This window comes from Oryctolagus cuniculus, chromosome 3, assembly GCF_051225735.1.
Source record: "Oryctolagus cuniculus isolate XC-2025 breed Fujian yellow rabbit chromosome 3, ASM5122573v1, whole genome shotgun sequence".
NCBI lineage: Eukaryota > Metazoa > Chordata > Mammalia > Lagomorpha > Leporidae > Oryctolagus > Oryctolagus cuniculus.
This window is the reverse complement of record NC_142869.1, coordinates 8,958,334-8,983,037: the sequence shown is the minus strand read 5'-3', so window position 1 is coordinate 8,983,037 and position 24,704 is coordinate 8,958,334. Positions and strand designations below refer to the sequence as shown.

At 38.7% G+C, this 24,704-nt stretch overlaps 1 protein-coding gene across 40 annotated transcripts in view; it reads right to left on the bottom strand.

Moving 5' to 3' along the window:
- Positions 1-24,704, bottom strand: part of TRIP12 (thyroid hormone receptor interactor 12) — a 150,121-nt gene that overhangs the window by 25,241 nt on the left and 100,176 nt on the right. For 14 of the 40 annotated variants that reach the window (XM_070070086.2, XM_070070094.2, XM_070070100.2 and 11 more), the window contains 18 exons: positions 23,333-23,425; positions 22,993-23,154; positions 21,121-21,189; positions 20,849-21,014; positions 17,833-17,950; positions 17,564-17,720; positions 14,884-15,037; positions 13,238-13,466; positions 12,800-12,918; positions 11,287-11,494; positions 8,536-8,636; positions 8,099-8,273; positions 6,946-7,087; positions 5,716-5,907; positions 3,921-4,072; positions 1,366-1,538; positions 955-1,028; positions 109-308 (listed from right to left, as the gene is read on the bottom strand). In XM_070070086.2, the coding sequence (XP_069926187.1) occupies positions 109-308; positions 955-1,028; positions 1,366-1,538; positions 3,921-4,072; positions 5,716-5,907; positions 6,946-7,087; positions 8,099-8,273; positions 8,536-8,636; positions 11,287-11,494; positions 12,800-12,918; positions 13,238-13,466; positions 14,884-15,037; positions 17,564-17,720; positions 17,833-17,950; positions 20,849-21,014; positions 21,121-21,189; positions 22,993-23,154; positions 23,333-23,425 (2,684 nt within the window). Of the gene's footprint in view, positions 1-108; positions 309-954; positions 1,029-1,365; positions 1,539-3,920; positions 4,073-5,715; positions 5,908-6,945; positions 7,088-8,098; positions 8,274-8,535; positions 8,637-11,286; positions 11,495-12,799; positions 12,919-13,237; positions 13,467-14,883; positions 15,038-17,560; positions 17,721-17,832; positions 17,951-20,848; positions 21,015-21,120; positions 21,190-22,992; positions 23,155-23,332; positions 23,426-24,704 lie in introns of all 40 variants that reach the window. The other 26 variants (XM_051849049.3, XM_070070091.2, XM_051849045.3 and 23 more) reach the window with 3 other exon arrangements.

Here is a 24,704-nt window from a genome sequence, read left to right as displayed (position 1 = left end):
AGGGGCCCCTCTCCTTATAAAAGTCAGCCACTAACTTAATAAGGGTTCTAAAACACATGACAGTTTCAAAGTTTGTGAAATACCAAAAGAAATAATTTTTAAACTTGCCATATTGTATGAGTCTTTGTCCAAATACCAGCTCTCCCTAGGGGATTGCTCTCATCATCCGTGGATTCTCTTTCATCTTCCGCCTGTATACTGAACTGCCGGACTGCCTGATACACAGTCATGTTATATGGTAGCAAATGTTCTCCAATGTAAAACTGTAGCCTGTGTCTTACATTTCCTGAATTTAAGAACTGAGCAGCCTGAATAAAGCAAAGCAGAATCCATTTAGGCTACAGGTGCTGACTTTTACACATTCCTCGCCCCTTAACCTTGGGGAATATATTCCAAAACCACCAGTGGACTCTAGAAACAGAGGACAGTACCCAATCTTACACACATCGAGTTTATGCAGGGAAATGTTTGAGACCAGAAGTGTTTCTGATTTCAAAGTATCTGCATTTACAAAATCAGATATCTTGGGAATGAGTCCTGAGTCAGGACAGAAAAACTCATGTTTCCTGTATATTGGATTATATGCACAGCCTGCAGGGAATTTTCTATTTTTAGTGCACCAGTGTTTTGACTGTGACCCATCACATGAGGTCAGGTGTGGAACTTTCCACTTGTATTCTATCCGTGTTCAAGAAGTTTTGAATTTTAGAGCATTCAGGATTTCAGATTAGGACTACTCAATGTACATACCTATGATAAAGTTGAATTTAAGACTAACAACAATAATTAAAAAAAATGACAATTGTAATATGATAAGATAAAATTTATCTTAAACCTAAAAACTGCTTATTTATGGAATTCTTTTTTATATTTTCAGACTGTGGCTGACTAGAAGTAACCAAAATTGTGAAAATGCAGCCTGTATGGTACAGCACAGTGAGGAAAGCTCCTTACCAGAGACTCGTCTATCTCCTCATCTGACCCCTCGTCGTCACTGTCTTCATCATCTTCTCTCACTCTTCCATACCCTAAACAACCAAGAAGGCTGTTAAATTCCCAGCAAGGCCTGAACAGTCATTACATTAATACATTCTTAGAGAAACATACATGTAATTACATCCTGATTTATGAAGCAGAAAGGTCTAAGAAAACTGTCAATCCAATCACAATTCTGACAAAGTAAATTAGCGTATCATTCCAGTAGGCAGAATATCCAGAAAAATTTAATTAAAAAGAACATAATTCCTACTATCTAGGATTTTGGCTGAAACAGCATGAAATGAGGAAATAATGTAACTATCACTTAACATGAACTTCATACAAAATACACATGATACAAACACACAAAATACATCTGCAACATACCTCTGACCACAAGGTATCTCTCAATAGCCTGTACCAAAGCCAGGGGGTCAATCTTGACAGGTCCACCTTTCCACTGCTTCACATTTGCACAGTCAGGATGTCTCTGCAACTGGCATTTTAACTGATGTGTGTTGAAGAATTTTAAAGCCTGTGATCCTCTGTTGAGAGAAAAGCTCAAGATAATTTGTGAAAAAAAGTTATTCTATTATTTTCACAAACAATACACATATCAATTCAAATCAAAGATAATACAAACTCTGCAATTTTTAAGGCATAAAAAAGCACTTACCAATTCTGTAAAGTCATAAGGTCAAGTTATTTAGTAAAAGCTATTATAAATAAGAAATAAAACATGGGTGTGTATGCATGGTATGAAAATATGAAATCAGCATCACCAGGAACCCAGGTGAGCAAAAATTCCTCACCATAGATGCTTTGTTATTTCTCTGAAATAAAAACTCCTCAAATATCAACATGCTCATTTTTGCAATATATTCCCCTTTCCCATCAAATTCCATTTATAAACATAAAATCCTCTCCTTTTGACTTTCAAAGATGTCAGCTAAAAACTACTTTAAAAGTTAACCTTTAGGGGGGCTGGTGCTGTAGCACAGTGGGCTAAAGCCCTCGTCTAAAGTGCCAGTTCTAGTCCCGGCTGCTCCACTTCCCACCCAGCTCTCTGCTATGGCCTGGGAAAGCAGTAGAAGATGGCCCAAGTCCTTGTTCCCCTGCACCCACATGGGAGACCCGGAAGAAACTCCTGGCTCCTGACTTCGGATCAGCGCGGCTCCGGCCGTTGTGGCCATCTGGTGAGTGAACCAGCAGATGGAAGACCTCTCTCTCTGTCTCTATCTCTCTCTGCAACTCTTTCAAATAAATGAAATAAATCTTTAAAAAAAAAAAAAAGTTAACCTTTAGGGACTGGCGTTTTGGCATAGTGGGTAAAAACTCCACCTGCAACGCAGGCATCCCATATAGGCACTGGTTCAAGACTTGGCTGCTCCAATTCCAATCCAATTCCTGCTGGTACACCTGGGAAACCAGCAGAAGATGGCTGAGTGCTTGGGCACCCTGCACCCGAAGAAGCTCTTGTTTTCATTTTGGTCCGCCTGTGACCATTTTGGCCATTTGGGGAGTGAACCAGTGGATGAAGATCTCTCCCTCTCTTTCTCATTGTCTCTCCCTCCCTCTCTCTGTAAGCTATGCCTTTCAAATAAATTGATAAATATATATATATATAAATTTAACTTTTAAAATTTACTGGTACATACTTTTTCAAAAAAAAAAAAAAGGAAGAAATTTATCTATTTACTTGAAAGGCAGAGTTAGAAAGGGGGAGAGAAAAACAGAGACAGAGATCATCCGTCTGCTGGTCCATTTCTCAAATGGACACAACAGCCGAAGCTGGGTCTGAATGAAGCCAGGATTCAGGAGCTTCTTCCAGGTCTCCTATGTGGATGCAGTGGCTCAAGCACTTAGACCAACCTCCACTGCTATCCGAGGCCATTAGTAGGGAGCTGGATCATAAGTGCAGCACCCGGTACTAGAATCGGCATCCATATGGAATGCCAACACTGCAGGTGGAGGCTTAACCTTCTAGGCCAAAGTGCCAGCCCCTGACACACACTTTTGAACAAGGCAGTTTAACAGCCAGAGCAGTTGAAAGGCTCGATCAACAGTCAGATAATGACAAGCTGAAAATGTAGTGAGGGGGTATAGGAAAGAGTATTTCATTACATATTTATAAACATTTTACATAAACTTGAAAAAAAAAATGAAAAGTCTGATAGTTTTCTGAAGCACAGTTATATTGATCTCTTATTTAATAAAATCTTCAAGAGTATAGTGATCACAGTGACGTGCACACTACACACTAAATTTCAAACATGCCATGAATGATTGCTTTATCCACCCAAAAAACATTTATGGTTTTAATTCGATAGGATTTTTAAAAATATTTTAAAATACATCAAAATGTGTATTTTAAAACCAAACTTTTGTTTTCTAGGCTTCCCATCAAAATATTCCATGAAGCTTGTAACACAATTGTTTACAGTTAATTCTTTCTGTAGTACCTCAAGAGTCTTTAGAACTATTATAGCTAAGAAAAAAACTAATGATTTTTATTAAATAGCAAAACTTCAAAATGAATGCATACTTGTTAAAACCCATCAAAACACAGATAATAACCACTTAACACTACATATGAAATGACAATGCACAGGACTTAAATTTTTACCCACATGATTTAAATTTTTACCCACATGATTTAAATTTTTACCCACATTCACAAAATTCTTAGAAGTCTTATATATTAAAATGTATTTTACTTAAGGAAAACTAAGCCTGTTATAACTTGCCAACAAAGTTACTGGGTTATACATCTTTAAAACATGGTGCGATTGTGAAGACAAACACTGGTACTTAATTTCTTCAGTTATTACAGAATAATGTTCTTTGGTAATCAAGACTTAACAAGACTTCTTGCCATTTTACCTCAACAATGTTAAGCAACAAATCCAAAACCCAGGGTATACACAGGCAGTGGTCCTTACCTGCCTCCCGTCCCATTTCCACTAGGGAAATCATGTACTTTGACTGGAAACTGTTCCATCTGGCTGAGGCAGTTGTTCATTTTGTGAACTAACGCCAACAAAGGTGCATTTCCCACTGGTTCTACTCTTCCAATTGGCTCTTCTCCAGGAAGCTAAAGACACAAATAAAGCAACCGATTAAGCAAGGACTTTCGAAAATGGATCACTCATCAATAAGAAAATGTAATAAGCAGATTTATGAAACACTCTACTCATTTTTAACTTTTGTGATAGATCTGTTGGAACAATGTTTCCAAAGTATTACAATGATGATATTTTTACGTAGCTCACCCTCCCTTATTCACAGAACCTATATCCAAAAGGCTCCAAAAAACATTCAGTCATTTGGTGGCAAAACCCGATCCATACAGGTATGAGGCTATTTACAGTCTGTATTTGTCTGCTTTCCGTAAGAATATTCATATGCTGTGCTGCAAAAATATGTGATGGGTGTAACAGAGCTGTTCAGAATCCATCAGGGCACAAACCCTTCTACAGAACTCTACCACCACCCTAGGAGTTGCAGACGAGATTACAGATATACACATTATCTTTTAAAAATTATTTACTTATTTGAGAGGCAGAGAGACAATGCACTTCCATCCAATGGTTCACTCTCCAAATGTACCCTACAGCCCTGGATAGAGCCAAACACAGGAGCCAGGAATTCAATCCAGGTCTCCTATATGTGTTACAGGAACTCAATCACTCTAGCCAATCTGCACATAATCTTAAACATGACCTAAGACTATACCAATACTCACACACATCTGCTGAATCTCCAACAGACGTTAGCTCTGCTTTAGCCAGCCCCATTAGTTATACTAAAACAAGCAGTACTCAAACACCTGCAAAATTTGCTATGGCATACTGAAGTACTGTTAATAATACATAAGAGTTACCCTTTAGCCCAAGGGGTGAGGAATCTTTTTTCTGCCAAGGGCAACATGGATATTTATATCATCAGCAGGCCATACAAAATTATCACCGTAAAACTAGCCTACTATAGATTTATTCAGTCCCACCTGCAGTCGCCTTGGCAGGGCCAAACCAAATAATTCGTGGGCCTTACTCAGCACAGGGGCCAGACACTTCCCACCTCTGCTTTAGCCATGTCACACAGATAATTCACACACTTTCTCAGGGATACCTTCTCTTAGGTAGTTGTAAACAAGGAGAATGTTAAGTCAATAATGTTCAACAGCATTTCAATAGGATGAAGAAGAGAAGTGATTCTGTGGTTCCTAGCCTTATGAGTCACATTAAAATGATGACTACATTCCCTTGAATAGAACCTGTTAAGGCTATTTTATATAGAAAATAGAAATATGCAGATCTACCCTCTCCTATGTCTATAGCTACATTAGGTCTGTTTCCCTAAAAGAAGGTATTGCGAAATGCAAAATATTTAAAAATTAATATTGCAAATAAAATAAATTCAAAAGTGAGGGACCACTATCACAGTAGAAAAAATTTCCAGATACTCAGACTGTAGAATTTGTGAAATGGACTTGATTTTTAATCACTGTTTTAAAAACTCTATGGTTTTATACAAAGAAGTCCAAGGAAGCCAACTGTGTATAAGCAAATGAGGAACTTTCAGTATGTGGACCAACACCTCCTGGAAATGATTACCAGAATGAAAACATACATTAGTGAACACGGATTCTTACATGACATACACCAACATTTTTGGATAACTTAGTGAATATTTTTTTCTTACACTAAGATATGCAAGCATTTTTAGATAACTTACTGGAGAAGAAAAAAATACATGAAGAAATCTCTTTAATCTGATCTCTCTGCTCACAGCATCTTTTTCACTTTTAGATGTCAAGTAAAGTAAAAGCTGCTTCACGAATCCACTATGTTGGATTTCAAATGATGAAACATCTGATTCCGAGACTATGCTACGAATTTCTACAAGGCACTCAGCTCCACCATCCACCTGAAAGAGTTGGGAATAATATTTCTTTATTAATTTCAACACTTACTAAAGGCACAATTTCACATTTCCCCAAAAGGCCTTTAAAAAATAAGGGCAGAATATGGAGACATTTTATAACATTTATCTTTTCACATCTGCTTGAAAGGCAGAGAGAGAGAAAGAGAGAGAGAGAGATCGAGATCTGCCATCCACTGGTTCACTCCCTCAAATGCTGGCAACAGGCAGGACTGGATCAGGACAAAGCCAGTAGCCTAGAAGTCCATCTGTGTTTCCCACATGAGTGGCAGAGGCACAAGCACTCAAGCCATCATCTGCTGCCTCCAAGGACGCATCAACAGAAAGCTGGATCAGAAATGGAGGAGCAGGACTCAAACCAGCAGTGCCTCTAAATGGGAGAGAGGATTCCCAAATAGCAGCTTGACCACTGTGCCACAAGGCCCATCCCAAGTGAGTGCTATATTCCTATCTTTAGAAAATACAATCTTTCACACACACACACACACACACACACACAATTAAATGCTTGGTAACAAAAAACAGGTATCCATAATTACATCAGGAAAAAACTTCTTATTCAACAATGTATTATATAGAATATATATAATATGATTAAAAATATGAATTGAAGAGAGGCTGTGAGAAGATAATAATAGGTGTGGCTTTAAATTAATATATTCTAGGTAATACTAGGTGTGGCTTTAAATTAACACATTTCAGGTAACCAAACAATTCTGATATATTTAGTTGAAGAGGACTCATTAAACAGGAAACATGTCTGAGGCCCATTTCTGAAATGACCATCTGTCATGAAAGGCGGGATGGGAAAGAAACAAAGCGAGGACAAGAGCTCCAGTGTATTTAATGCTCCAGTGTATTTAATGACAGAACACTGAACCACGGCAGTCAAGACAGTGTAAGAAACCTCAGTGCCTACAGGATGTTTGCTGAAAAATAAAGTGGAAAGCTAGAGTATCAAAGAAACAAACAGCAAGATGAAGGAAACTGAAAAGGCCTAGAGAGATGCATGAGACAAGGCACCTGGAGGTTGAGTTGTTCAGTTGCAGCACAAAGTCTCTGGAGGACATTCAGGGCAGGGTTGCTCCCATCCATGTTCTCAGAACTGAAGTAACGTTCTACAAATTTATGGGCCTGTTCCTTAATCCAACCTTTAATCTTTTCCCTATAACAAGAAAGGAACCCAATTATAACTTCTGACCAAAAGCAAACAGCTGCTACATTTAAAACCCTTTTCGGACTATGCTTACAACTTAATAAATTCAGATTCCATGTTAACCAAATTAAGTTTCATTTTGAAAATGGGCTAAGTTGTATCCAGAGAACTGTTCAGGTACTTAAAATACGCTTCAGGTCATTACATGAGTAGTAAACAAGATGTTCTAATGTCTAGGGACCCTACAATGGAACAGTTTCATAATCTTCATCCAAATATAATTTTACAGAATTGTTCTCTGAAGTACAAACATATTCTGATTTTCCTTTATTTGTGTTCCCTGGACAGAAGAAGTAAAGAGCTATAGATCAAAAACAGGCACTAAGACAAACGAGCCTAGGCTGTGTAAATCACCAATACTGGTGACCTTCTGAGAAACACACACATATTTGCTTAATGATTTTTAACTGAAGTTCAGAAAAACAACCAAACAAAAAAGCATGTTTATTTTCCCAATGACATTTGATATTTTTATTTCATATTTACAGAGAAAGTAATTCATGTTAATATGCTACATCCTGGGGCAAGAAACAATTCCCAAAGATTTTAAAAGCTGTAAATTTGTGTGAAATAGCTTAACTGACAGAATCCCAAGTTCTAATAAAGGACTCTCCTCTGAAATCCCTAAATCACATCATAATACATAGGGAAAATTATCATGGAAACACGTGGACAGAAAATGTCAGCTTTGCCTTGTCCACAACAAAACTGAGGAGCAGGTCCTGTTTGGTTTTATACATATGAGCTTTCAAACGTTAAGACTAAAACATGAGGACAGAGCCTGAGGCACACATCACGAAGGCAGAATCCACCTGACTTGAGCTATGCCACACCTGAGAACAAAGTTAAAGTTCTGCAGGCCATGCAGCACTTCCATACGATCAAAGTGCTCACTGAAACGATGTTAAGTTTTTCAATATGGGAACAGAAGCAGGTAATACAGTATTCCCTCTACATCACCTATTATTGGATATAGTGTCCTTTGCAGCAGCCCTGGCAAGACCACTAACTCCTGCAGTCCGCGCTGGCTCGATATTGTTGCTGTTGGACTGTGCGCTGAGCCTTCCCCATGTTTTTGGATTCAAGCTTGCCAGGAAAGAAGATTTAGGTGACTGAGTAGTGGTGGGGCTTTTAGCTATTAGAAGAAAAGACAACTACAGTTAAATACTTTTAAACTAACTAATAGAAAAAACAACTAGAGTTATTTTGCCATAAAAAATGAAAATCAACTTGAATTTTAACATTAACATTCTTAATAATTAGCTGAAAGAACTAATACTGGGTCTTCGGGAAACTCAAGTATACTTCAAAAGCTATCAGCACTTTTACCGAAGTACATTTCTGCAGCTGCTGCCCCTCGCCCCCTCGCCCGTCTCCCCAGTTTCACCAAGAGTTACCTTGATTGTCTACTTTGTCGTCATCTCTTGGAGGGGAGTACTTTGGCCTTCGTGGTCCTCGTTTTGGCAGTCGTTTCCTCTTTAGGACATCACTTAATCGACTGCTCCATGGGAAAATACAGGGCAAGTTTAGTAATTGCCACTGATTTATATGTACAACAGAATGGCTCAAACAATGAGTCCTAAAACATTGTCACAACAGAACATTTTTCACTTAGTGATTATCATGCTGACTCTGTGCCAGTCGTGTTCCAGAAGTATTCAGGAAGTAATTAGTTAAAAAATAACCAGCTATTTGACTACACAGGAATATTAAAATTAAAGCCACAGGCAGGTGTTTGCATCATAGTTAAGGTACCAACTGAAACGCACTCTTATCACAGTGTGCACTCCTGATTCCAGCTTCCTGCTAATGTGTACCCTGAGAGCAGCAGGTGCTGGCTGCAGCTGACTGGGTCCATGCCACCTCCATGGGAGCTTTGGCCGCGCCCAGCCCTAGCTGTGGTGGATATCTGGGGAATGAACCAGTTAATGGGAAATCTGTATCTCTGTCTCTCAAATAAAAATACATAGAAATTAAAAAAACCCACACAAACAGCATTTGCTCTTTAGTTTTCTGCCTTCAACTATACTATAAAAAGTAGAATACAAATCATACAAAACAAATACACAACAAACTAAGCAAATAACCCCATGTAACCAGCAAGTAGAAAGTGTATGTTTAATTTAAATGCCGTATTTCTTCCCAAGCATAATTGTAACAAGTAAAATATATATATTATCAAAATACTTGCTTAACTACGCACAAGATACTATCAAAAATAACTCCATGGTGTGGCAATGGCAACATCTTAAATGAATGCATTTCAGTACTTGCTTAAACCAATATACAAATCTAGTGGTGATATGTGAACAATTTGAATCTGAACCATATAAAACAGAATGTCTGTAGCCTCTGTTCTAAATACTGGATGCAGTTTGAAATAATAATAGATCCTGAGACTAACAAATGTACATAAGATTAAACAGATGAAAAAGCTGGTTCACTTGGGGTATAGCCCCAAGAATAAAAGTTTTAAAATTTGGAAAAAGTCTTCCAACATCTGACATTTCTATGGAATAATGTATTTAAGCTCATACACTTAATAATCAAAACAAATTAAATTTTAAAGGATTAACTTAACAAATTTCCATTTTTAAATTAAATATGAACTTTTTCCATTTTCGATCATACTGAAAATATGGAACCACCGAAACCTCAGAAAATACTTTAAAAAAAAAGGTTCTTCTTTGAAAATCAACTGTTAGATTCTATAATCAAATCCGACTCTGTGACTTAAAGTAGCACTCCTCTGAGCTGCAGCGCAACTCCCTGAAACTCACTGAATGCCTGTATTGTCTCGGGCAGCATGCCTACTCTATACAGCGAAACTCTACAATAATGCAGGGCTACTGCAAGCAGGTGGAGGGTGGAGAGGAGCTATGGAGGAAGAGGAGTGGATGCCAAAGCTGGAAGGGACAATGACAGACAAATGCAACCTCAAAAGCAAATAGGCAGACAATTCCCAATATTCTCAGGTCCCATCTCCAGTCTGGGTCAATAATGTGAGTACCACCTGCAATCAGCAGCTTCCTAAAATAACAGCCACTGTGCCCGGAGTCCTGGCCAGAAGTGCTCAAGTTTCTATCTAAGCTAGAGTAGACAACTGCCACCAGGTGGCACCAAAAGCAGCCACCCCCACTTCTCAGCTGGTAACAGGACAGTACTAAGTTTCTAAGATTAAATTCCTGAATTGCACTTACTGAAAATTGTTATGGTTTACCAACATCTATTTCAAACATAAAAGGGACAAAAAGGAGTCTTACACTGCATACATTTTGAATTTCAGGACTGAATATACTTTATTATGTATCATTCATGTAGCAATATTGTCTAATAAAGAAATAAAAATCTTTTAGAATATGATTTGTTTCTTGACAACAAAATGAAAACCAAAATGAAGGTTTTGGTACAGTGCAACAGAGATTAGGGACCGGCACTGTGGTGTATGTAGCGGATAAGGCCACTGCCTGCGGCACCAGCATCCCATTTGGGTGCCAGTTTGAATTTTGGCTGCTCCGCTTCCAATCCAGCTCTCTGCAATGGCCTGGGAAAGCATCAGAAGATGGCCCAAGACCTTGGACCCTTGCACCCATGTGGGAGACCCAGAAGAAGCTCCTGACTTCAGATAAGTGCAGCTCTGGCTGTTGTGGCCATATGGGGAGTGAACAAGCAGATGGAAGACCCACCTACCCTCCCCCCCCGCCTCTCTGTAAAACTGCTTTTCAAATAAACAAATCAGCCTTTAGAAAAAAAAAAAAAAGAGCTGATAAATAGACACAAGAGATTCACTTCAGTAACTTCCACTTTTCTCCTTTACTAAGAACAGAAGAGTTGTTCCACTTGACAAATTAGAAGTCAGGTTTTTGTGCCTTCAGTCTAAAACTTCTAGTTTTCAATATTTTTCATTGTATTACTATCTGGATGTCTTAAAAGTGTAGGTATGTGACAATACACCAATAATCACAAGGATCTGGTATCAGAAACAAGGGCTGAAATAACTGCTACATTTTGCTCACTTAGACAGCTAAAGTAAAAACAAAGAAAAATATAAATCACCCTAATATTTTACTGTTACCCCTTGTATGAGTCTCAGGAATCAAAACCCAGCTAAAAGCAAAGAGAAAAGTCACAGCCAAGCTCTCACTTACCCTTGAGGGCTCAGATCTAGAGAGTCATCTCTGCTGTGCTGCAGGCTGGGTGATCCCAAGTCAGCCGTGGCATTAGTGGCAGCTGTAGCTGTTGCACTGCTGACCGACGTTGTGGACCCCAAGGATCCTGATCCATTCGTACACACCTTTGGTGGACTTGTCAACAAAGCCTCGGATTCCGCTAGGTGTTTTACCTGGTGCATTACACCTTCAGAGCAATGGAGAAGAGAAGGAGTTGGTTTTAATCAGGAGTCAGGACTGCCTTCTGCCATTACAAAATTCCTAAAGGCTGACACTGATATATGGAAAACGAATGAAAAACTGCTGGCTTGCAAGTCATAATTTCCAAACTGACTCCAATCAGAAAAACAGCATATTTCAAAGTAAAAGATATTTACAATGAATGTATTCTAATAATCAAAACCATATCATTAAGTTTAATAGGATCACAAGGCAAAGTCCTACTCAACTTCAAAATACCCACTATAAAAACAATAGTCAATTACAGAAATACAATGCAACACCTTGTGGTACGACAGCCAGATTAAGGGAAAAAATTTGGAGTTGTTAATTAAATTCAGATGGTACAGTAAAATTGCCACCAAAAAGAAGCTACTAAAGGATAGCGAATGTCACATCCTTCAACAGGTGTAAGAAAAGCAAAATAGCAGTTTGTAAGACAAGCTCTTATCCACAACATGGAAATGAATTATACAAGGGTGGGTTATCCATAACTATGGGAAGGTACGTATACAAGAGAGCGTTAGAATTCAGCATAAGAACAGCTGGGGAAAAGGACAGAAAGTAGATCACACGAAGAAACAGGATTTTTCATAAAGCTAAGGGATTGAGAGGTAACCAAAATAATTCCCTACCTCTGCAAGACATTAATAGCCTAAAAAAAACAGAAGGACTATAAAGAGATTCTGATAAAGAATACCCTGATCAACTAGTTAATATCTTGACAAGATTAAAAAAGAGAAAACCCCTGAATGAGCTATACAGTTTCATTTCTGAGGTCTTCAATACAATGAAAAAAGTACCAAGTGTCCTAGTTTGATTTCAACATTCAAGCACCTTTAACTGAAGAACTAGACAAAATGCAATCTAAAAGACTGCCCCAAGCTTCAAAAAATTCCATTAACTATACAATAAAGGCTAAAATGACCTAACATTCTAACTGTTCTCATCTACAGACAGACACAATTCATTGGGAAAGAAAGCAACCTGTGACGTTTGGGAGAATCTTTATGTGTAGCCAGATATGACCCATATTAAAAGAATCCCATGACTGCTTCTGGCTCATAAACACCCAAATCATTAAAAATTTCTAATTATTCATTAACTAACAGTGAATCTCATATAAACTATACTAACAGACTTATAAAAAAAAAACTCTATGTAAACTTAAGCTGTAACATGTAAAGGTCTTATCATGAAACAGATAAGCTTTGTCTAAATCTGCACTTTTAATTATCTAAATGACTCAATTTATTATCATGAATAACATTACCTTCTCTTCTGAAGTAAACACTAAAAATATCAGATAACTTCTGCATTAAGATTTCTGCCATCTGAAGTGCTCCGACTACTATCTTCAGGTCTTGGCTTGATAGCATGGAAGCAATATGACTAAAAAAGAAAGCATTTACATATAAAATTGTGTCTGAATTTGGTAATTACCTTGGCCATATTACTTTAAACTTGAGAGCCAAATATTTTTACTGTGAAAGCATTCTATCAAAACAAAGATTTTTCTTAAATGCCAACATTATGTTTACTTTATTCTTTTGTACTAAACTGTGTATAAATGGATGAGGCAGGAGGGAACACCTCAAAATAGTCCAAATGGTTTTACACATACTTTTTGTATTATTCACTTTGTAACCTTCTGAAATTACATGCAGACAACTGAATTTCTAAAACAGTTTTACTGTTTTCATGAACACACCTTGAAACAGCATGATTTTTCAGAACATCCTTCAGAAGTTCGGCATCCGCAAAATAAATTATTCTAAGAATTGCTCTAAGGCACTTATGTCTGACCGCAGGTCCTGCTGAGGAACTATACACTTCATAAAGAACACCAAACAACGTCTTAATGAAAGATTTAGCCAGCTCCGGATCCTCTTTCATAAGCTGTGCTCGAGCATCGTCCTTCTTTGACTCTGAATGTCCACCTGGTACAGAAAACACACATCCTGAAGGGACAGAATTCACAACAAGCAGCAAACCATGCGAGCCAACGCAGTCAGCCGGCACGCTCTCCAACCCACAAGACCACATGCAGATTAATTTACTCAGCTGCAGGTTTCCAGGTGTGATGCAGTCAGCATCAGGGCAAAGCTGTGCTAGTAACAAAAATCGCTGACCATTCTGACCAGCTGAAGGTAACAAAGTACCATCACACTGTAGCACATTACTTTCCCAATACGTGTTCAACAAAATATTGGGGTTTCAACATTAACCAACTAAACCACTAGTAAGAAAACAAGGAGAGTTTAAGAAATAGATAATAAACATTTAGCTAAAAGCTACAAAAGGTGGATAAACAAAGCAATTTTTGCCACACTATTGAGGGAATAAGCTATAAAGAAAAGATAAATGACTGAAGTCCTAAACCAGATGTTGGCAAACTATGGTTCATAAATCCAATTCAGTTCACCACTTGTTTCTGTAAATATAACCTTATGGGAACACATCCCTGTATGTTTGTCCACATTTGGTATTTGGGGCTGTTTTAAGGCTACAATGGCAGTGTTGAATACAGACACACACATGACCTAGAAAAGACTGAAATATTTATTATGTGGTACTTTTCAGAAAAAGTTTCTGGCCACTACACTCTAGACTAGGGCTACAAAAGCAATCAAATCCCCAATGAGTGGGGTGAGCTGTGGCATAATGGGTTAAGCTGCTGCCTGCAGCACTAGCAACCCACATGGGCACCAGTTCGAGTCCCAGCTGCACTACTTTGATCCAGATCCCTGCTAATAAGCCTGGGAAAGCAGTGAAGATGACTCAAGTGTCTGGGCCCCTGCACTCACTTGGGAGACCTGGAGGAAGGTCCAGGTTCCCAGCTGCACCCTGGCCCAATCCAGGTCGTTGTGGATATTTGGGGAATTAAACAGCAGACTGAAAATCTCTGTGTCTGTCTCCCCCTTTCTAACTCTGCCTTTCAAATAAATAAAATAAATTTAAAAAATAAAAACTTCCAAGGAGGGAAGAAAATGTCAAAAACGTAGAGTGGAAAAATTACTATTATGGTTCTTCATTAGAGAATTTTGACAGAAAGGTATAAAATAAAAAGAAAAAAAACTGATCTGATGGATGGATGAATCCAAATGCAGAACAGAGAATAGGATCAGATAACGTGGCACATCACTTAAGTAGAATTAACAGAGGGAGATACCACTTAAGTAACGATGGCTCATTCATCAGTTAAGGCACATGACTTTAAAAAAAAAAAAAAAAAAACTTAATTACTAGCATACAACTGCCCTAAGTTCCATAAGGAAAGACAATGAACCAATTGTGCAAATATAAAGTAATGCTCCCATGAAAATACAGTACTATTTTAACTCAAAAGTTACTTACTAGTGTTAGTATTGGCTAAGGGGTTAGGTTTTCTTTGAATGGCACGTGCTGTTCCCGTGTCCTCATTGATTTGCTGCATAGAATTAAAATCAATAGTATAAACTCGTCCCAGAGTGGACAAGCTTATCTCATCCTCACCGACCTGATGGGCTGCCTGAGAGCAAAGAGAAAGAAACCCTGAATATAAACATGGAGAAATTTATTACTTTAAGACACAGTGGAACACTCCATAAATGCTACCTTACATATTTATTATATCACATCTTAGATGGCAAAGTAAAAGACAAAAGTCATTCCATGTATTCCCTAATTAAACAAAAATATACACCTATTAAGGACCCTCAGGCATAATTCCAGGTAAAATTCTGATGAAACATCCAGTCATCACTGCCATGAAGATGACGCTATTTGTATTAAGAAAACTTTAAGGCATTGCTAATAGGAAAAAAAACTTATTCGTATTCTTGATATTCTTAATTCTTAAGTTAAAAACATTTATATGATAGACTGAACATCCCACCAAAAACAAAACAAAAGAAGCCTTGATACTTAGATTGTGCTTTAAGACAGAAAGGAACATAACTGGAACTAAGTTCACTGCCAGGATTGCATGAGTTAAAGAGAATTTACTCTAAATTCAGACAGTTTTGACTAACACTGCTTGACTTTAGAAAGACTACAGAAGTGATGGAATAGTCTTTCTTCCAGTCTAGGCTTAAGACTCATATTGAACAGTGACAGGATTCTTAGGAAATAAAAGCTAGTAGGATGAAGACATATTACCAGGAAAATGCTAAAAAGAAAAGTGTTAGGGACCAAAACCATTTAGCAAACCTGGCCTACTCATATATACTAAGGCTAGCAGTACACAAAAGTTAATGCCACAGTTAATGTCCTCAGAAAAGATGGCAAACTCTAAATGTAGATTTCTTCCTAAGAACTCTTGCTCTTAAGTCTGACTAAATTTTTTTCAAAAATCCATATTTTAAACTGTGAAGTTCTGAAAAAATTTCAAACCTCCAAAGTTGAAATTCGAAAATATGGGGCTGTTGCCGCCTGTGGTGCCAGCATCCCACAAGGGCACCGGTTCAAGTCTCGGCTGCCCCACTTCCAGTCCAGCTCCCTGCTGATGACCTGGGAAAGTAGTGGAAGACAGCTCAAGTGCTTGGACTCCTGCACCCACATGGGAGACCCAGAAGAAGCTCCTGGCTTTGGATTGGCCTAGCTCCAGCCATTGTGGCCATTTGGGGAGTGAACCATCGGATGGAAGACCTCTATATCTGTCTCCCTCTCTCTGTTAACTCTGCCTCTCAAAAAAATTTTTTTAAAAAGGAAATTAGAAAATATAAGATTACAGTTATCTTATATATTGAAAATATAAGTAAATGATGCAATGCATCTCAATTTACATAACTTAGGGCAAATATTTGGCTGAATTGAGAATTTAAAATATTTCAGCACTAAAAACACATAAAAGTATGGAAGTAAAGAAAATCACAGGACTGGTGTTGTGGCAAAGCGGGCTGGGCTGACGCCGGTGACAATGGCGTCCCATGAGTGCTGGCTGCTCTGCTCCCTATCCAACCCCCTGCTAATGTGCCTGGTAAAAGAGTGGAAGATGGCCCAGGTACTTGTGTCCCTGCCACCCATAAGGGGGTCCAGGATGGAGTGCAGGCTCTTGGCCCTGAATCGGGCTGGGTGCTGGCCACTGCAAATATTTAGGGAATGAATCAGCGGATGGAACATCATGCTCTCGGGGTCTCCCACTCTTTCTATTGCTCCCTCTCCTTGAGTAATTCTGTCTCATAAGTAAATAAATCTTAACACACAGATGCACACACACAAAACTGTCACAGAAAATCGCTGTTAATATTTTGATGTACTTCTCTCCTTTGTATTAATTCATCTTTTTTATCTTGCTGAGATCCTGAAACGAATCCCATGAACATACATATGTATCACAATTTATTAGTTCACTCAGAGATAGGTATTTAATTTATTTCAAAGTTTTTACTCTTAAAAAATATTGAGGGGCCAGTGGCATAGCAGGTAAAGCCACTGCCTACAGTGCCATCTCATATGGTTCAAGACCCAACTGCTCCACTTCTGATCCAGCTCTCTGCTATGGCCTGGGAAAGCAGTAGAAGATGGCCCAAGTCCTTGGGTCCCTGCACTGGTGTGGGAGACCCAGAAGCAGCTCCTGTCTCCTGGCTTTGGATCAGCCAGGAGATTTGGATGCAGCCAATTGGGGAGTGAACCAACAGATGGAAGACCTCTCTTGGCCTGTCCTTCTCTGTGTAACTCTTTCAAATAAATGAATAAATCTTGTAAAAATATATTGAGCAGTATGCAAATCTTTACTTTGAGGAGGTTTCTTTTGGATAGAAGATAGGAATGTTTTAGAAAGATATGTAGTCTACTCTTCAATGTTTCCTTTCAGAAACAAGGAGACTGGAAAAAAAAAAAATGAATTACATGTTCTGAATCAATCAGGTGGTTAGCAGCAGAAGCAGGACTAGAACACCGTGCTTTCTGACCTAAACAGAAATGAGAAACTTGTTCTCAGGAGACAAAATGAGATGAGTCTTTACTCAGAACTGAGCATGCTCAGTACAATTCCCATTCCCTTACACCCACTCCCCAACATAGATATATTTGAACGGTACGATGAAACTACTACCTCAATGATCCGGCTGTCAATCCTGTTATAGGGATGCCACAGGCCCCGGTCATCACGCCACTGCCATATCGCACCATCTGTGTTCTGTGCATTTCCTTTCTTCAACATGGTATCAACTGCAAAAATGCCTTCTTTTGGTAAACACGGCATAAGTTCACTGCAAATAAAAAGTGCAGTTATTTTTAAGCAGCAGCATCTGAACTATGAGTAAACGTTAGGCCTGTAAGGTAAAATGACCTCACAGGAGTTACTATTAGCCCAATCTTTACCAAATCAGAGATGTCAGTTCATATAGTTCTTGAGGACTCCGTGGAACAAGATCAATCTGCTCCTGACAACTTCCATTGGAGGCACCACACAAGAGGAAGTGAAGCGTTTCTGCAATGTCTGCAAACCAACAGCAAATAGCAAACCTTGTTATACTCCAGGACCTCATCCAAGGGACGGTCATTCCCCAAGACAGAAAATAATTACAATTATTTTCTTATGCGACATAATACAGAAACTAAGTCCAAATGAGCCATAATAAAAAACTAGTAAGAAATGTCTGTAGATTTTTAACTTTTTCCTTCTGGAGACGTCACATTTCAATGAAATGTTTATACATAAATTCACAAACAGTGGTTACAAATTTTAGAAAATTTCTTATAAAGAAATAATTTTGTTAAGAAATTTGAAAGTGCAGTACAAATGGCCCAAGTCCTCAGGCCCTTGCACCCATGTGGGAGACATGGAAGAAGCTCCTGGCTCCTGGTTTCAGATTGTCACAGCTCTGGCGGTTGCGGCCAACTGGGGAGCGAGCCATCGGATGGAAGACCCCCCACCCCCGCCCCGTGTAACTCTTTCAAATAAATAAATTCAAAAAAAAAAAAAAAAGAAAAAAAGAAAAGAAAGAAAAGAAATCTGAGCGTGGGGGCAGGAGCTGTGGCGTAGCAGGTAAAGCTGCCGCCTGCAGTGCTGGCATCCCATACGGACACCAGTTCTAGACTCGTCTGCTCCACTTCCAATCCAGCTCTCTGCTGTGGCCTGGGAAAGCAATAGAAGACAGGCCACCCCTGTACTTTGGTGGAAGACCCAGAAGCAGCTCCTGGCTCCTGATCAGCACAGCTCTGGCCTTTGCGGTCAACTGGGGCATGAACCAGTGGTTGGAAGACCTCTCTCTCTCTCTTTCAAATAAGTGAAAGCATTGAATTAAACATAAGAATTTTTTAAACTTTTTAAAAGAAGGTAAATAATGAAATGGAGACAGAGGATCATGTTTCCTGAGATAACAAAAAAAAAAAAAAGTACAGCAGTGTCTATATGATAAATGTGTGGCAAACTTCCTGCAGGATGCAAAAGAGGTAGAAACATTTATGACAATAAAAGAACAAGAAAACCAAAATGTTTAAGCAAGCAAATATGAGGCAGTGATTTCCCTAACTGTATTTAGAGATGTGGAAATGAGAGAATCTGTACTCAAACATCAAGACAATGTTGAGATATGTAAGGTTTAAAGAGTTCTCTGGCATTTTACTAAATATATTGTGAATCTTCAAGGAGTAGGACCTTTGCTAATCTTATTTAGGCAAAGAAAACTGTTCCTAGTACTCGATAAAAGTATTCTTCAGAATACTAACTTTGGGAAACAATCTGAATATCTTAAGAGAAATCTTTTCAACTAATTACTTCAACATTGTTTTTTTCTTTTTTAAGAATGATTTTATTTACTTAAAAGGCAGAGTTAGGGAGAGAGAGAGAAAAATCTTCCATCCACTGGTTCACTCCCCAAGTGCCTGCAACAGCCAGGGCTGGGCCACACTGAAGCCAGAAGCTTCTTCCAGGTCTCCTACATGGGTGCAGGGGCCCAAGGACCTGGTCGTCTTCTACTGCTTTCCCAGGCCATAGCAGAGAGCTGGATCAGAAGTGGAGCAGTCGGGACTAGAACTGGAGCCCATATGGGAGCTTCCCCTGGGTCTCTCACATGGGTTTGGGGGGCAAGGACTGGGCCATCCTCCACTGCTTTCCCAGGCATATTGATAGGGAGCTGGATCAGAAATGGAGGAGCTGGGACTCGGACTGGTGCCCAAATGGGATGCCAGCGTCACAAGCAGAAGTTTTACCCTCCATACCACAGTGCCAGCCCCAGTATTGTCTTTCAACAAAGCTCTGTGGCAATGGCTAACGCACTAATTCACTAAAAAATTTCAACTAAATCTAAAATTAAGTTTCCCCCAAACCAAAAAATTACACCATTAAGCACACTGTCTGAGACAATTGGACCAAAAGCTACTGTATCAGTGAAAGTCGTCACTGAATCTCAATGTGACATACTCAGTAATTAAAAGAGTATTTAATTTTAAATGCTTCACATAAATGTGATTAATACTCTGCTGGAAATAATCATAAAAAACTGATGTATTCTGAAACCTTATCATCCTCTGATACACGCTTGTCGAGTCTATTCAGGGAAAGAATGGTAAACCGTAATAGCAGTGCAGAAAGCACTGATTTCCTATAGGATGGGAAAGGATCGCAAACGTTTGGAAATACTAACTTAGCAAGCAGTTGCCACTGTAAATAAGCTCCAAATTTTTATGCAGGAAAGCATTTGGGAATCAGATAAACTGCCAGAGAATCTTAATATGGGTTTAAAAAAAAAACAAACTTATAAGCTAAAGACAAGCAGTGATTGATAATGGCAGAACTCAGATTTCTCTATTTAAATGCATGATGAGAGATCTAGAGTTCTTAACTCTAAAACCACTGAGGGTAAATTTTGAATACATAATGTAATACGCTGAGGTTAGAAACACTGATATATTGTTCCAAAACATAATTATTATTATTAACATTCTGCAGCTTTCCTATTCAGTAATTTTTTTTTTTTTTTTAAGATTTTACTTATTTATTTAAGAGGCAGAGTCATAGATAGTGAGAGAGAGAGAGACAGAGAGAAAGGTCTTCCCTTCATGGGTTCACTCCCCAAATGGCCACGCCGATCTGAAGCCAGGAGCCAGGTGCTATTTTCCTGGTCTCCCACATGGGTGCAGGGGACAAAGCACCTGGGACATCTTCCACTGCTATCCCAGGCCAAAGCAGAGAGCTGGACTGGAAGAGGAGCAACTGGACTAGAACCGGCGCCGATATGGGATGCCGGCGGCGCAGGCGGAGGATTAACCTAGTGTGCCATGGCGCTTGCCCCAGTAATACCTTCTACTTGCTTGGCTTATAATAACTTTGACATTAATGAGGAACAAACGAAACTCCTTTCCAGCTTAAAGTAGATAATAAAAAAGCACTTACTCTGCTTCATAAGTTGAACAGCTAATGTTGGACAGTTAGAGCACATCAGAGAAAACATTCGAACCACCATTATAAACATCCCAGAACTCAAAATGGGTGGAGTCACTACCAACAGCTGTTGAACATTTGTAAGCAGATCTTTGGAAGCAACCTGCTGGAGTAAATTCTTCACAAACACAAGGGAAAAAAATTATTGTAAAAAATAAATAGATAAAAATATTACTCAGCAATTCAACAACTTCATAAAAATATTACCAAGGACTGATGCTTACCTCCTCATGTTGGAAGTTGTCCACAAGACGTGCAAAACAAAGGCAAGTGCTTTCTACTGACTTTTTGTCCTATTTTTTTTAGAGGAGAATAAATTATATTAATATAAAACCTTTTTATTATCATACATCATTACCTTATCTTCCTGATCAAGCTCTCTAAAGTAAGCTCAATTAGTACCTATGAGCTTGAAGAGCAAGTTAAACAAGATACAGTCAGTGATAAAGATTTCAATGCAAAGAAAACCATACTGACACAATCACCTCCCTCTTCCATAAAAACCCCAAGACAGAGCAAACATACAGAAAATAACAAATATCACGCTTACATAATCTCATTACCTAATCAAAAGTGATAATAAAGAAAAGATGGGTACCCTACTTTCATTTAAAAGCATCCCAGGTATAAATGTTTAATGTTTAAACATGAACACTAAAAACGTTGACAATATGGTTATGTGAACCACAAGTGTACAGGGACTTGAGCATCAGCTGATTTCAGTATCACCACAGTTGTCCTAGAACCAATCCCACACAGATGCAGAGACAATTATATTGGTAATGACACTATGGCAAACCATAGCTTGAGTCCTGGCTGCTCCACTTCCAATCCAGCCCAAATGCTTGGGCTCCTGCCATCTACATGGGAAGCTCAGATGGAGTTCAAGGCCTCTTGGCTTCAGCCTGGCCCAGCCATTGCAACCATTTAAGTGAACCAATGGATAGACGATATCTCCTCCCCTTCTCTCTCTGAGACTCTGCCTTTCAAATAAGTCAATCTTTAAAAAAAAATGGTACAGATTTGATATAGATATAAATAAGTTTCATATAATATATAGTATACAATGCAATATATAATAAAAATAAATTAGAAAGGATTTATTAGAAAACCAGGAAAGGGTCACTAGAAAAAAATGTTGCACTACAAAATAATCAGAATAGCTTCACTGAGAATACACTGAAATAATTCTAATAAAAAAAGAATTTTATTGACTTGTGTAATGTTTTGAGAGATCTTGATTTCTTTAAAATTATAAGTGGATTCCAAATGTGAAAACTAGACTTGCTTATATAAAAATAATTCATTACAAAAGCCCTACATTTTCTATGTCACTATGTAAATCTACAAATGTACTAAAATAGCCATCTACTATGTAACCTCTGACTTGTTTGTATTTTTGAAACAAGAATATCATACAGTACTAGTTATCACAATGAACTGGAGTACACATTTTTTAGCCCACAGAAAGGACAGAGCAGCTCAGTCAACTATATTTTAAAAATAAACTAAGAAAAAAATGAATAGCATTACTTTGTTCTGATCATTTTAGAAGTAAACTACTTTGGAGTGACTCAATGATCATTACTTTTATCTATGTTATATAAATGCCTTATTTGTTTAAATATATATATACCTGATCTCCCCCAAGCTTTTAAGCACACTTTGTAAAAGCATTTTTAAAGGGCCCAGCATTGTGGCACAGCAGGTTAAGCCTCCACCTGTGAAGCCAGCATCTGATATGGATGCTTGTTCAAGTTCCATCTGCTGCACTTCTGATCCAGCTCCCTCCTAATGTGCCTAGGAAAGCACCAGAAGATGGCCTCAGCACGTGGACCCCTGCCACCCACATAGGGGACCAGAATGGAGTTCTAAGCTCCTGGCTTCACCTTGGTGCAGCCCTACCACTGAGACCATTTGGGTTGTGAACCCAATCTAGTATGGTATATGACTGGATAACATGGAAGAAAATATGTATCAGAACCCTTTTAATCATATACATCCTATTCAAATACTCAAGACATTAGCTGAAACTTCCAATTTTAAAAATAAAAATAAAAATGTTTTATGACACATAAAATAGGTTCATATTTTACCTGATGAGTTAGCCTTTGGGTAAGCAACGGGAGGGAATCTGCCACAAAATGAAATTCATCTGGTGTGATACTTTGGCAGCAGTTGGCCGCAATTGCTAGTGCATTTCTTTGGGCATTGATGCTGAAGAATTCTAGATACAGCAAGCAGTCTGCCAAACCACCCTAAAATATAGAAAACTGTTAAGGCAAAGAAAAGTCCTTTTATCAGCAATTAAAAAAATTAACTGCCAAAAAGCCTAGCCTATCACCAGGAAACAACATCCAGATCTCATAAAGATTGCAACCAAGGACCCAATACAAAGGCAGATCTAAAACCCAGCATAAAATGAAGAGCACTTACCGCCTGTAGAATGGCTTTACTGTGTCTCCGTGACAACATTTCCAAGGCAGTCAAGGCCTGCTCTGCCACATCGATACACTGAATAACTTGCAGCTGCAAACATGTAAATAGGTAACTTGAGGTCATCGTTGAAACTCTTTCCCAGACGTGTGCCATCTATATGACTATACACAGTATTTCCCTTTAATTCCCATCCATCCATACTACATCTACCATGAAACCCACCACAGGAAACCACTTAGTAACTTAAGCTACATGGAATAATCAGTACAACTTCCTTCTAACAACTCTGCTTTGTTTTAAGATGCTAACATGTTTTGCATAGAGAATAAACTAAACTCTATTATATAACTAACCATATATCTTTAAACTATGTGGGTTGTTTTAACAAATTTTAAAATCAAGTCCTCAATTTTACACTATATTCTAAATTTATTACATAAAACAAGTTCTATTGTATGTTAAAGATCCACAAGACAGACCAAAAACAATCACAGAATAAACCACATGAAAAAAATTTCCTTTGTCCACTGATCCAACTTCATGACCCTGAGCAAGGGACTCTGCCTGTCTAGCCTTCTCAACCGCAAAGCGGGTACAAGCAGTTATCAGCCTCACTGGGATGTTTTCTAGAAGTGAGATTTGTTCTATCAAGTGTTTTAAGCTCTTTTCTGAAACATACATATGCGATGACTACTACAATAAAAAAATGTAAAAAGGGCTGATTTTATAAATGATTTACTAGCTTCAACTTCATTACTATGTAGAATATGAAATATTTTGCAAGAATCTTGTATAAAAAATATATTTGAGTTAAGATTACGGAAGCTAGAATTCCAGAATTTAAAACTCAATCCCTGGGCCGGCGCCACAGCTCACGTGGCTAATCCTCCGCCTGCAGCACTGGCACCCCGGGGTTCTAGTCCCAGTTAGGGTTCCAGATTCAATCCCGGTTGCTCCTCTTCCAGTCCAGCTCTCTGCTGTGGCCCGCAAGGGCAGTGGAGGATGGCCCAAGTGCTTGGGCCCTGCACCTGCGTGGGAGACCAGGAGGAAGCACCTGGCTCCTGGCTTCAGATTGGCGCAGTGCACCGGCCGTAGCAGCCATTGCGGGGGTGAACCAACAGAAGGAAGACCTTTCTGTCTAACACTGTCCAAAAAAAAAAGATAATATTTAAAACTCAATCCCACATGCCTACTTTTGAACAAGTTGAGCAAATACAGAATTGACTTTTCCTTCTCTTTCATTTTTATTTGAGAAGCAGAGTTAAGAGAGAAGCATGCAAATGCAAAAAGAACTCTCCATTCCCCTAGTTAACTCCCCAAATACCCATAGGGCCAGGACTAGGCCGCTCAGGAATTGAAAAACTGGGAA